The 13863-nt window shown below is 40.6% G+C and overlaps 1 protein-coding gene across 1 annotated transcript; it reads right to left on the reverse strand.

Moving 5' to 3' along the window:
* Window positions 1-2089: 2089 nt before the first annotated feature.
* On the reverse strand, window positions 2090-8552 carry cxcl12a (chemokine (C-X-C motif) ligand 12a (stromal cell-derived factor 1)). The gene is made up of 4 exons (XM_034609534.1): window positions 8416-8552; window positions 6633-6750; window positions 5523-5606; window positions 2090-3730 (listed from the first exon to the last, which is right to left on the reverse strand). The coding sequence occupies exons 1-4, from the start codon at window positions 8480-8482 to the stop codon at window positions 3703-3705; spliced, it is 297 nt and encodes a 98-aa protein (XP_034465425.1). The 5' UTR covers window positions 8483-8552; the 3' UTR covers window positions 2090-3702.
* Window positions 8553-13863: the final 5311 nt, after the last annotated feature.

The raw sequence follows: 13863 nt of genomic DNA on the forward strand, positions 1-13863 counted from the left end.
GGTAGGCTACAGCAAAGTTAATGGCCATGGAGTAGAGTGAGGAAGTGATGTCAGACACGCACACATATATGCACACACATATTAAAAGTAACCCCAGTTTAACTTTACCACCTTGTAGCTTTTATTAAAAACTGGTCTGACCGGGGAGAGCAATATTCACTGGGACCTTCTTGAAGTGGCTTTCTATGACCCCTGTTACCCTCTCACGCACGCACACGTGCACACAAACACACATGCACGTTCAATTTTTATATTTTCATGATGAATAACCACTAAGTGGAATTTCACTGGCTGCACATCTGGGAGCCCTTACGCTCCAAGATGGAGGCAACATGCAGTGCAAGTGAAACGAGCACATTCGCTCCTCTCTTCACTCACTTACGTGTCATTCTGTTGCATTTCACACGACAAATCTTTATTCATCTGTCAAGGTGTCAGTTTTTTTCGGTGACATTGCGGCTGAACCCTAAACCCCAGCTGAGTCTTGAAGGCAACGCTGAATATGAATTTCATATGTTTGGTCCTGTCCATACATTCCTCAGCCTTCCAGCAAACCAGTGCAGTGACGACTGTACAGCTCATGGCGCTGACAAACCTTCAGGTTTCATTATTTTTATCCACAGTATTATAAAAACTAGCCTTGTGACGCTGACTTTAATGAACTTTTTAACTAAGGTCTCGCTTCAGAATGTAGCTTTTTCCCGGATTTTCCTTGAGCCAGAGGAGGATGACTTGTCTCTCAGGTTTGGTGATGAAGGTGTGAAGCACGCTGGTGTGAACAGATCTGGGATATGTTTATGTAGGCGTAGTGCCCAGTTTGCCTCAAGCACCGACATGGCATTGAGGAAGATCAGTCGTGTGAATCTGCCAATAACACATTTAATCATGTTTTCAGTTCCACTTCAGTAAACTCAGTGTGCAGAGGTATTAGTGCTTTAAAACATCTCGTTTACTCTGCAAAGTCTCCTGATTAAAGGAGACTTCTTTATATGTTTACATTCGCTGTTTTTTGTCTCTCACGCACATCACGTTTCATATAAAAGACTTGGCTTTACTAGCTTTTCAAAGATTTCCTGCATTTTTTCTAGTGGTTTCTACTGGCAGGTATATGTAACGTGCACATAAAATATCAAGTTAAACTTTTTACATCGCCTTTTATTACACGTCAGGCTTCATAGGTTTGGTGACGCCACCTGCATTAAGTAGTGTGTGTTGGCAGTGATCCCAAGAAAACAATGACTATTACAACTGCTTTTCATTAGTTGAAACCACACATAAGTCAGTGATGATTAGTGTGTAGTAACATATTATTTTATTATTATTATACATAGCATTATTATATATAAGATAGAATGCAAATGACATGTGAGCTATTTGTCGTATAAAGTTTAATTGAAATATTCTCAGTGAACAATTGTCTTAAATGCTTTACAGTGGCAGAGATGTGAAGCTCTGTCTTCTGTGTGACTGATAAAACTGTCACACACAACAAAAGCTGCTCAATCTTAACATTGCAGGGGAGGAAAGTACGTGTTGCTACCTGCAGATTCCCGCAGTGATACCCACATTTAACACAGTTTAACACAATCAGGTCATACAGTGGTTATACAGTATGTGATTAATTTCCATTCCAAATTGGGACAAATCAATGGCTCTATCTCCTCCTGACTCCGCTTTTTATCACGTTTAAACTGGACTTCAAAGCTGGTCAGTAAATGTCGCAAAACCAGTTGCGTGCTGCCACTCAGTGCCGTTTATCTCCCCCCCTTATGTCTCAATCAGCGAGCCACATATACTACCGTGCTCCGCCCCACATAATGCCCTCAGAGGGAAGTTAAAAGTTCATCCCTTTTCAGCCCTAATGTTTTCCTAATGGCCGCTTGTTGAGTTAATAGTTAAATCGCAGGCAGGATCATTGTCCTTGCCTTTCATTTGCCCTTGTGAGTAAAGCTAAACACATGTTCTCACATCAAAGCTTCAGATTTACCCTCTGACCCGCTGGTACAGTAAGATTCCTCCAGCTGTGTGTGTTGGCTCTGGAAAAGCCTGCGTTACACTGACTATAAAATGAGGGAGTCCCCAAGCCGAATAAACGTGTATACATATATATATATATTTATGAAAATACTCATAACATACATCATATATTAAAAGAGTAGCTATAACATTTTAAAGATTTCCTCTTTTTTTTTTACTGACAACTTTTACGATAAAACGTAGACTGTTTATGGCTCGATTGTGAGAGTACAATTCCTTCATTTAAAAATGTTGCACTGAATATATAAATGCATAAAAGAGTACAAAAATAAAACATTTGTATCATATTCATTTCACATATGAGGGGGAGATTTGGAGGAATGGATGAACATATTTCCCTAAATGCAGCTGCACATTCATTGATCAAAAAAAAAAAGAGAAAAGAACAGGAAAGAGCAAGATAGACATAAAAAATAAAGACTGAAGACAGAATTTAACGATCAGACTTAGTGAGTAATAGTAAATTTTTGTTGTTAAAACATTAATACATCAGATATAAAGTGCGTTGCTATCTGCATGACAGTTGTAGGTAGTCACATCTAGGTACATGTGTTTGTTATCAGTACTGATGCTACTTTCTCTGCTGTAGAAAAACACAGCCTGGAGTTTTAACTATTGAACCTGTAACTTTTTTTCAAAATTGCTGTACACCTTTCTTTCAAATGGACATTCATACTAAGAGGTTATTTCAATCAGAGTTCATCTTTTTTTGACACTGACTGTGATTGGTTGACTGACACAGATTTAGGATTCCAGCATATTTTGATTTATTGGCTCCTACATTAAACGTACTTGGGATCCAGATGCTCACGCGTTTCTCTAAGAATGGAAAAAAACACAGGATCGCATAACCACAGCGACAGACCGGCTCAGGAAATGCTCGGGCCCTTTTTGGCATCCTAATTTCCATCACAAAAACATTGTAATTGCCATTTTTACTAGGATCTTGTGTACGTCGTATATAATCATTCTGGGGGTAGCTGGCCCCCCGCTGAAATTTCATGCTCCCAATTAACTTAAAACATGAAATACGACTCCGCCGCTGTGTTCCTCAGTTTTTAGATGAGAATCCAAACACTCTTGTTGAATAATTTGTAAATTTAAAAAATCAGAGGCAATCAGAATTACTGAATCTCTTGTTTAGGTTAGGTTTAGTTAAGATAAATCAGTTTTCTCTCGGCTCAGCAGGCTCCAGTTCTCTGCTACTTGCAAGTCAGACTTTTGCCTCGTGTTTGTTGGTCTTCCCACTGACCTACAACTCTCCCCTTTAAACTCAGACCCAACCCTGAGGTATAGGTCCTTTACCCTAAATGACAGAAAGGCCAGAGGAACGAGAGATATCTCCAAAAATATCTCTTTACTGTTGAAGTCCATTAACAAGAAAGTATATACATTATATTGAGAAAAACATACACTCACAGATATAATTGCACTTCACACTAATAACATCTATGACCTCTATAAAGTGGTGAAAGTGGTGATGGTGACAGACGGTGGCGGAGGCTGGAGGATTGGTGTTCACGGTGAAGGGGTCGTAGATTCATTCCATGCAAATGGCCGCGTCAGCCTGGCGGCCGGGATAAGTGCTGTACAACATACCAGATGATCTCAGGATGGTCCAAATCCTCAGTGGTGACTCAGGAGGATCTCTGCAGGATTTTTATTTCAGTTGGCCTTCTTGTTTTTCTTCATCCTGGAAAGAAGAGAAAAACGTGTTATGAGTTTGATCATAATGCAAAATAGATGTGAAGACAACAACGTCAAAACATATTTGGGGCTGACTATAACACAGTTGGTTGCTTTCTGTCTAATTCATTAAAAACAAGAAGAACAGATTATAAAACAAATATGTTTGGCAAAGTGAGGTTTTGCATCATATCCACTTGGACAAACTCTTGCTGTTAACTTGTAACTAATAAACACCAAGTGAAAAATTAATGAGTATTTGTTCAGCCATGACTGGATGCCAAGGTTACAAAGGGAAAGTGCCAAAAGTCGAACTTTATATATATTTCTTGTCAAATGAAAGCAGCTGCTTAACGTTTACAAAGCCAAAATATTTCGACCTATAATTGTTGCTGATTTTGGTGGTTGGTTGATTTTATTCTACATTCACATTTAGAAAATTATTCAGTCCACCTTTAGTTAGTTGGCGATTTCTAACTCCTGTGTTTTTATTCAATTAGCGGCTGCCAGGTTTTGTTTTCGGAAACTTCTGAGTTCAATTCTGGTCAATGAAAAAATTACTTGTTTGGATAAATCAGGTGTCTAAAGATGTAATTTTACAGAGTGCTCATCTGCAGCAGCTGCACAGTGATGTGCACACGTTTGCAACACAAACGCTTGATCGTGGGTGGGCACTTTAAATGTTGACTCTGGTTTAAATGCCGAGTCCCATTTCAACTGATTTGAAAAAAAAGAGTAATCACGGTTTTGTTTACTAAACTTAAGTGCAGCGTTACAATCGTGTGCGTTTTTACACATTGTAAATAAATTTGTCCCTAATTGGAAACACATAAGGCCTGATCCCTTGTGAATGAGCGCCATCGACTCTCTGCATGAGCTGTTTTGTTATGCAGAGGACTGTTCACACCTTGACAAGTCAACGCTCCACAATCAGACTCAAGACAGACAGTCTGACCGCAGGACTGTGGGCGGATCAGTCTGCAGGCGCTGAGAGTGCACGTCACGAGCTGGAGCGCAGAGGACTGATGAGCATTCTGCATTCGTTTAGGTTCCTCACATGGGAAGCTCAGGAGATCCACTTTTTTACTAATCTTTATCTACCTCCAGATCCCAGGACACAGTTTGTTTTATCTGGCCGCTGAGGGGGTCCGTATATGACTGCACAGATTTAAGAATGGAAACTTGATCCCTTCCATAAACTTCACGGTGCCATAGGGTTTTTTCAGAAAAGTGCCTCGTTCTTCAGGGCAGGAAGGAGACAGTGAACATTGCTGTGGACTTTTGGATGTTTAGCTGCTTTAACGTCCATGAGTAGAGGAGGAAGGTATTTGTATAAAGTTGCACAATTCTTTCCTCTTGTGTCATATTAAAACCACTCCAAGTGAAGCACAAGTGTATGTTCAGTAAAACTGCATTTTCAGACAAGGGTATTGTACTAACAGTGGTGAAACAACATTACACTGAGAACATATTAAATGTGGGATCATCCCACATCAAACCCACAGTTTGTGTGCGAAAGTGGAATCCGCCTCTACTCCCAGCTGATCATGTATCAGCATGTTACCAGTTTGGGCTACGATATACAGTAAGTTGGGCAATCATGAGCTGTCACTCTCACAATGGTCCATTGATAGATGCCCAAATGCGCATATGCACTTTTTGTGTCTCTGCACTGCTCTACTTTAAATGTCTATAGAGTGGACGTGATCTTGTAGGGCTTCAGACGAGTGGTCGGAGACAACAGGAGCACTTGTTGCTGCAAGCACACCATCCACACAATCTGATTTATGCGCACTCACTTGTTGATAGCGTTCCTCATGTACTGCTTCAGCCAGCGGACCTCTGGGTTCACACACACCTCTTTGCTTGACTTCAGCTTGGCACTGATCAGAAAAAAAGAGAAGTTTCCCACATTATAGCAGAGCTGAAGATAAAAGGGTGAATTACTCAGCGTGACACTATGTCGACACGCTGTTATCAATGAGCCTGAATTAACACCACCTCGCCACTTCGACACATATGGGGAGCTTTTTCACAGGACTGTATCAGAGTTTGATGATGACCAATGACTCTTCCCCGTGTTTGTGAAGCTGTTGCATTTATTCATGTATAACATGTGTGCATTCAGGTACTGTCTCTCAAAGATCAGCCCTGATTGAGCGACCTAATTAATGTGCAGTAAAAATGTGAGTACATGAAGGCTGAGGAGTCCATCCATCAACCTATGGCTGCAGGCTACATTTTAAATCCAGCATACCCCGGTGGTTATTTACAGGATGTAGGCGCCCTGTTTTCCCCTAAAATCTGTTTAACACTTTCCCTGTACGTGTAGTTGTTAATCCTCCCAGTTGTATTTCCTACTCTATACTTTTAGTTTTTACTGTCCATTGTGATCAACCACAGTGTATTGCGGCTGCTGCTGCTGCTGCTGCTGCTGCTGCTGCTGCTGCTGCTGCACACTCCCATCTGTAAATTCAGCCAGTACAGGCCAAAACAATGAATGGGATCAGACCGAAAGTTTGTAAGCACAGTATGCAGAGGAAACACTGTGTGACAAGCAAATGAGAAGCACACCCAATTAGAGACCCCGCAACTCTTGCTTTCATGCTGAAAACAAAACTGCATCCAATTTCCACCTTCCTTAGACGGAGCACTTCCTGTGGATGTGACAGTAAAAATGTCCTGCTTTCTGTGGATGTGTATGAGGCAGAGTGAGAGAGGGGCGTGTGTGTGTACACACACATTCACAACTCCTTTCTCTAACCTGTCACCTCTCCGAGATTGATGGTGAGAAATGTCCAACGAGGGGGGACCCTGTCTGATTTTTAAGTGCCGGGATAGAAAGCGTGCACCTCTGCGTGTTTGTGTGAGCGCCACACATTGATATCAGTATGAAAACCAATACTCACATGACTTGGAAGGGGCAGTTGGGCGTGTTGATGAACCTGAGCTCTCGGATGTAGCTCCGTGGAAGGTTGTTAACTGTCGAGCGGCAATAGCATCTCTCCACCAGGCTGATGGGCTTTGCTAAGAGACAAAAAAAACATTTAAGTATCAGTTACACAAAGCAATATTTAAAGCAAAGCATGTTTCATATGAATAAAATAAATAATAGATTATATGAAGGTAATAATCTCCCGCGGTAACTGACATACTACATAATATATGATAAGAGTAAGATTAACCATTATTATTATTTCAACAATCAAATTAGGTCAAAATGTAATGATGTAGCAAGCAGATAAATCCATATTCCATATTATCTTTGACATTATGTGCAGAGCCACTACAATTCTACAGAAATGTGTCCATACGTCCAAACAGCCCGCACACTGCACAGCTGTCAGATTGAAACACTCATCTTGGGTTAGCTCGTGGCTGGAGCCAACAATTCAATCAAAATCACATTTTTTAACTTTCTTTCTTTCTTTCTTTTTCCTCATCCTAGTTGAGGATGTTGAGCCTCATACAGATTGTTAAACCCTATATGAGACAAATTGCAATTTGTGATTTTGGGTAAACCCCCCAAATAATTACTGATTTCTTTCTTTCTTTATCCAAACTCGCACAGAAACATTTTCTTATATTTATATCAGCATTTGCAGATCCCACAAACACAAAAATTCTTTCAGTCATATACACAACTGTGTGGTCCTTAAAACTTCATGATGGATGTTCAAAGTTTCCATTACAACCTCAGCTTGCAGGTTTGTACACAGTTGAGCAATGTGGAAAAATAAATAGGATTATGTTTTCTTTTCTTTACTCTCTATTTGAGAAACCCACAGTTTACATCGGCGGAAAATCAAACATGAAATTAAAAAGCTATACACCATTTTTTGGAGGAGGTCAATCGGGACAAGAATGTCCTTGTTAGAAAGGGTCTTAAAGTGAAAGTAATGGAGCGCAGGAGGTCTCACTAACAGATGGTCAGAAGTAGATTAAACTCGATGCTAATTATTTATTTTACACCTGGGCTCAATCTATTACCATAATAAAAGCAGCGACACCTTCAAGTTGTGTGATTGGTGTCGCCGTGAAGACTACCCGGCGCTTTGTCTTATTGCTGCCTCATTTGCGCGTAATGAAAACAAAGGGCAGAACAAATACACACGTTGATCAGTGAAGAAGTGGAATTTCATTACAAGCAAGCAAGAAAACACATGTGCAGCCAGTTGTTTTTGTTTTCCCCCTCTGAAGAACAAGCTCACACACAATAATCCAATGTGGTAATGATAATGAAAAAAATAAATAAAATGAATTAAAAGAAAGAAGAAGAATGTTCAATTTAAATGTAAATGTATTTGAATTGCATGTAAATAGAAATTGGGCTTTTTAACTGAGTTGTCTAGAAATTGTTTGGACGGGAAACTTTGATTTAGATTTTTTTTAAATAGGATAAAAGGAAACATAGTATAATATTCACAAAAGTCCATTATGGTTTTAATTAAGTACAAAAAGACATTTGTGAAATGGAAAAGCGGATCTAACATTCCTTTCCAGTTGTGCATTTTTACGCAAACTTTCATGACATTTTTGACACATGAATAGAAATTAATCTTTACAAGTCAGCAACTAAAATAGTATTTTATAAGTTACATGTAATTCTGGTGTTATTTTACACCGAAAGCTGCAAATAAAAGTCTAAATATAGCGGATCCAACAAGCGAAACAGCCAAAACATGTCCATACCTTGAGCTGGAGGCGCATATGTCACCACAGTGAGCGCAGCCACGAGTGCCAACACTTTCACATCCATTCTGCGTTAATGCCGCTGAGGGTTGGTCCTGCTCTCAGTAAAGTCCAGAGGAGATGTGACTGATGGGACCACGCTGCAGGAGAGTTAAATTAAACCCCAGTGTCAAACCACCCAGGAAAACACAGCCACTTCTTGTGCGGGTTGACAAAATAAAAGCCCAAAAGGAACATGCCTTTTTGAAATCTGATTCTCACGAAGGGATGAATTGTAGAAAGTTGCAAACAAACAAAACAGATGTTTTAAGTACAAAATGTGTAGTTCACAAAATCTATCAGCGATTGTTCACTTTGTTTCCACAGCTCCACGACTTTGTTTTGTTGATGCTCTTATTTTGAAAAATAAAATTCTTGTTTCCTGTTTCATTGGGGTGATTTCTGATAGGCTTGACCAGGCAGCCAAGTTACGCACAGCGCTCAATAGAAACGCATCAAACCATCAATCTCACACACACACACACACACACACACGCAAAAAGAGAGAGAGAGAGAGAGAGAGAGAGAGTGTGTGACAGAGAGAGAGAGAGAGAGAGAGAGAGAGAGGGAGAGAGAGAGAGAAAGAGAGAGAGACAGCGTTAACCAAATGTGCCTTTATCTGCTTATGTCCCCACAATGTGCCTTTCTAAACAGATTTAGGTCCCCACAACACTAGTAATACTGATACAATACACACACACACAGCAAATTTTGCATAGCTGTGTGTTGTGGAATATTTTTGGCGAGCAAACTTCAAAAGAAACCGATTTAATTTAATTTTTTATTTTTGTGCTTCTTTTATTATTTTATTTAACCCTAATAAGAAACACATAATTTGCCCACCAGGCAAACTCTGGACACAGTTTCCTCGGCTCTACATGTTCCTCCTGGCTGATTCTGAGGCTATGAAAAGAAACAGGAGACGTTTTAGTGCATGTGTTTGTTTTTAGTCACGGTTTGTCTTCTCGGGGGCTTCATTGGCCAAAATTAATTAAAAGCCAAAAGTGTAACTGGAGATGACTCACACGAGCATCAAGTGTTTAGTTACATTGATGGTTCTAGTTAATAGACAGTGGAGATGTAGACACAACACACACACACACACACACACACACACACACACACACATCAAACACACCACAACACATCGCACACCTCACAACTCGTGACTTCATGGAAAGGAGTAGAGCTTTTCTCAGTTTCAGTTTATCACAATACAATTTATACAGCCTGCTGAGCATTTCCAATGTGTGTGTGTGTGTGTGTGTGTGTGTGTGTGTGTGTGTGTGAGAGAGAGAGAGAGTGTGCACCCTCAGTGTTGTGTTTGTGGGTATTATTAGCGTATTTAACAGAATGCAGATGTGAAGTCAGTTTCCAGACGTTTGGCTTTCATCTTCCAGAGCAAACACCCCAGTGTACGTGTGTGAGTAAATGTGTAATTTCAGTGTGTGTGTGCATGTCAGAAGTTTATCCTAAACCATAAACAATCTTTGTTTTTAGCTCTGATCACATACTTTACTGCTTTGTTACCTGAAATATTTACGGTATAAATAATTGTTTTTGCCAAATACACACAAGTGGACTGAATGCAGTTCCACAGTATAAGGCTCCATCCATATAAATACATTTACATTTCAAAAGCGATTTCAAAACTAAAACGATTTCTGTCCACATGAGAATTTTAGCTCCGCATCAGTAATAATCCCCTGTCCATGGAACACACCTGAAAGTTCACGTACACTGGGGCACGTTTGTGCCAATGTAAACAGGAGGCTGATTGTCCACTTGGCAGTTGGTTGCTTCGTTACCGAAATTACTAAAACCTGACAATAATGGTGAAAAGTAAGACGAAGGATTTGTTTATCGACGACACGATGGAACTGTTAATGGCAGCAAGTGTTTACAACGATTTGCCGTCACTGCTGGTCGTTGAGTCGTGTGTGATAAGAACCAATCAGGAAGCATATGTGAGTGACAGCTTCATCGTTTCCAAACGCCTCCGTTTTAGCCGCTCAAATTCTCCGGAGTAGTGTGGAACAGGTGTGACCATAGCAACAGTGATGCATTTTAAAACTGAAACGTGGAAGTTTGGATGTAGCGTTGGTATATTCTGAAATCTCTTTACTCTGCAGATAACAAAAGCTTGCACATACTGCAGAGTGAGGATGTATTTTGCGTGCACAGAACCACGTTGATAATGTGCATAAGCGATTGGTTTTGGTATTTTCCGTTCTTTTTCATTTCTTGCAAACATATTCTCACATCACGCAGCTGTGGGAAAGCAAACCACCTGCTGACAGCTCACTTTATCATGAAAATGAGTGAGAAATAGAAAAGGGTACTTCAAGGAGAATAACAGAGTTTGGCGCTCGTGATTTACTACATCTTGCCACCATCATGAGTAAAGTAGCCTACAGATAATTATACACACAATACGTCTCCCGTGGAGGGATCATTAATGTTGATTATGAAGTGATTTCACAATTAAAACTTATGTGTTAGTCCGTGCATGTTTATCATTTGGCGTCTGATGTTTTTGCTCCATACTGTGCCGACAGTTTGGATGTCAGTTGTTATAGATGACGCCATGGAGACCAGACGGAGCAGAGGAGCATCAGCTGACAGCTCAATGGACACATATTGACTTCTCTCACAGACCACAAAGGCTGATGTCGAGTGTGTGTGTGTGTGCGAGAGACAGACTGAGAAAGAGAAAGGTAGAACAAGCAATGGGGTGAAGAGCGCAGCATAAAAGCCCATGTATTTGAGTAAGGGTCTCTCAGCTGGGAGTGAAAGGTGACATCAGAGGTTCACAACAGCTCCTCAACCTGCTCGCTCTCACACAGGATGCCTGGCATGTCACCACAATACACACCCCACGTCCTCTCTTCTACTCCCTTGCCAAACCTGTGTGAGCCTGCACACAAACAACAAAAGTATGCGGTTTTCGCAAGCAAAAACCCCCAAATGGAAGTAATTTGTCTTGAACACACACACATGCACACACACACATGCACACACACAAGATATGTGATAGATATAAATGGGGGCCATCCTGCGACATGTCATGGGAGAGAAGTCAGAGCCCATCCAAGTATTTCAACATTTCTGCCGCAATCAGTGAGATTTACTTTCGTTTGCTGAGGTGAATGGACTGTAGTGGTGTGGTTGCATAAGCAGATTTGGCAGCACATCTTCTTGCTCAATTGTTTCATTCTTTGTTGCATTAGCAAGTTCTCATTCTGCATTTTCCCACAATAAAACACTCTCGTTACCAGGAATCGTTCAAATAAAAGTATCACCCGGAGTGTCTTCTTTAAAACAAATAAAAGTTTCTTGTTTTTTCAGTTGGCATGTGTGTTTCCATGATGTCTTCCCATTGACAGTGGTGGAAGTGATTCGCATGCACAGTATGCGCTACCTGTTTGCTCACACCTGTCTGTAGTATCTGATTTGTGGTGCAGTGTTCTGTGGGCCATCTGTCTGTTTTGGGAGGTCTCGCTCCAGGGGTCCATCTCCTGCTCTCTGCCTGAGTAATTTCTGACTGTACGCTCAAAGAACACTGAAAGTGCTTTTTTGACCGCTAGTGTAAATCACTTGTCTGGTTTTCCTCTGAAGCTCCGAAGGCGTAGCAGGTTTCCTCCACGTTTTCTTTAGCAATCCGAAAATCTTGAAAATGTTTCAGACAAGCCAAAGCCGATCAACCCTTTTTCTGTTTCTATGTTTTCTTTCTGTTTCGGTTTCATTTCTAATTGTTTTTGAATTTGCCTTATGGGCATTGCATGTTAATACATATGTGATGACAAGCAAAAGAAAACAGCAGATTAAAATGAAACAGATTTCTACAAACAAGAAAAATGCTTCACTCACATATATACGTTTGAGTTAATGGCAATGCTGCCCATTCACTTTGAGTGGGTTGACGTCATGCGTTGCAGAACTGCATTGTTGTTCTGTTGCGTTGCATTGCTCTCGCTGTGTAAAGCAAAAGTTGAGCACAGCGTTTTGCAATTGTGTTTAAAAAAACGCATTATACTGATAGCTAGCATGGCACGTTAGCATGAAAATGGTGTGTGTCCCAAGCAAAACACTGTGATTATTGTCGTGTTGCTATGAACTTTAGACATTATCATGATATAACAAAATATACTGTACAGCATATTCTGTAGTGTCCTGTTAAGGTTGATTCAAGAGTCAAAGGTTTGATATGTATGATGCATTTTTTCACCTATTTTTATCAGATCTTTAATTTTGAGACAAACCCTGACATCCAATGAAACGTATGAATCCCACCTACACACCTCAAGTAGTCTCGTCATAACAACACATTCCAAAACAGTTAAAAAAACATCCTTTTCCTATCTAAATATTCCAAAAGCTCATATGACTTCATATTGTTCCATAACAGTAACACCCCATTTCCAATCAATCTCCATTCTGTCCACGATGATGACAAACCATGAATCCGTGACATGCCAATAGGCTGTGAAACATTCCTTAACTACTATTCACCTTTAAAGAGAGACCATGTGACCGAGGGGGGCAGGGGTATGGATGGTTGAACATATTATGGTGGAGTGGCCAGTTTTCCTTAGATCAGACTTTGGTTTGAGGAGGTACAGGCAACTGGTCCCAGTGGGGGATCTGCCACTGCTCCATTGAGGCTCTATGGGTCTCGGGGTCTGCTGGCCGAGCCTTTGTCTGGTTTCCTCCACATCCTCCAGAGAATCACGAGCCCTGTGCCTTCACGCAGACATATGGACCACCTCAATGGCCTGTCAACTAAGTCTTTAGCCATAGATGTCGAGTCAAAGAAGACACAATGCTTTGGACAATAGCCTTATAATCACTTGTGGGTTTCAAGCTCCTGCAAATACAGACATTACAAGACATTCCCTGCCTCAGTTTATGTGCTTATTTTATGTGCTCTAATTAAACCTTCAGGTCAAATATCATGGCACAATTTCTCTCGATTTCCTGGAAAAGGTCTTACCTTTTTTTTATTCTTAGCTGGCACTGTCTCCACAGTTCCCTCGCAGCCATTGCTAATTCTTTCTCTCCAATACCGGAACTCCGGAAAATGTCCAGACGATTGGGTAAGGCCTTTCTCTGGGTCAGACACGTTCACAACAACAGGAAAATGTTGGGAAAGTTCAGGTGAGGGGTGGCATCTGGGTAGAGCACGCAGGAGGCAGGACATGATGTATAAATTCCACTGCACAAATCCCTTTTTATTTTCTTTTACACCATATCGATACTGGTGCTGGCCCTTATCATCGAAAGCTCTCGAATCTCATTGTCGTTCAAAGTTGACATCTTCTTCTCCACGTTTTACACTTTCCTTTTTTATCCTGGGATATTTGTATTTGTAAAGGCACCTCTGGGAAATTTATTGTGAATATCTAGGTT

Source organism: Hippoglossus hippoglossus, chromosome 15, assembly GCF_009819705.1.
Source record: "Hippoglossus hippoglossus isolate fHipHip1 chromosome 15, fHipHip1.pri, whole genome shotgun sequence".
NCBI lineage: Eukaryota > Metazoa > Chordata > Actinopteri > Pleuronectiformes > Pleuronectidae > Hippoglossus > Hippoglossus hippoglossus.

Excerpts from the sequence above, each read along its gene's own strand:
- cxcl12a (XM_034609534.1), bottom strand. The coding sequence starts at position 8,482 with ATGGATGTGAAAGTGTTGGCACTCGTGGCTGCGCTCACTGTGGTGACA. Across the intron at positions 6,751-8,415 it reads ATATGCGCCTCCAGCTCAAG|CAAAGCCCATCAGCCTGGTG; the intron begins GTATGGACATGT and ends TTTGTCTCTTAG. Across the intron at positions 3,731-5,522 it reads ATGAGGAACGCTATCAACAA|GATGAAGAAAAACAAGAAGG; the intron begins GTGAGTGCGCAT and ends TCTTCTTTCCAG.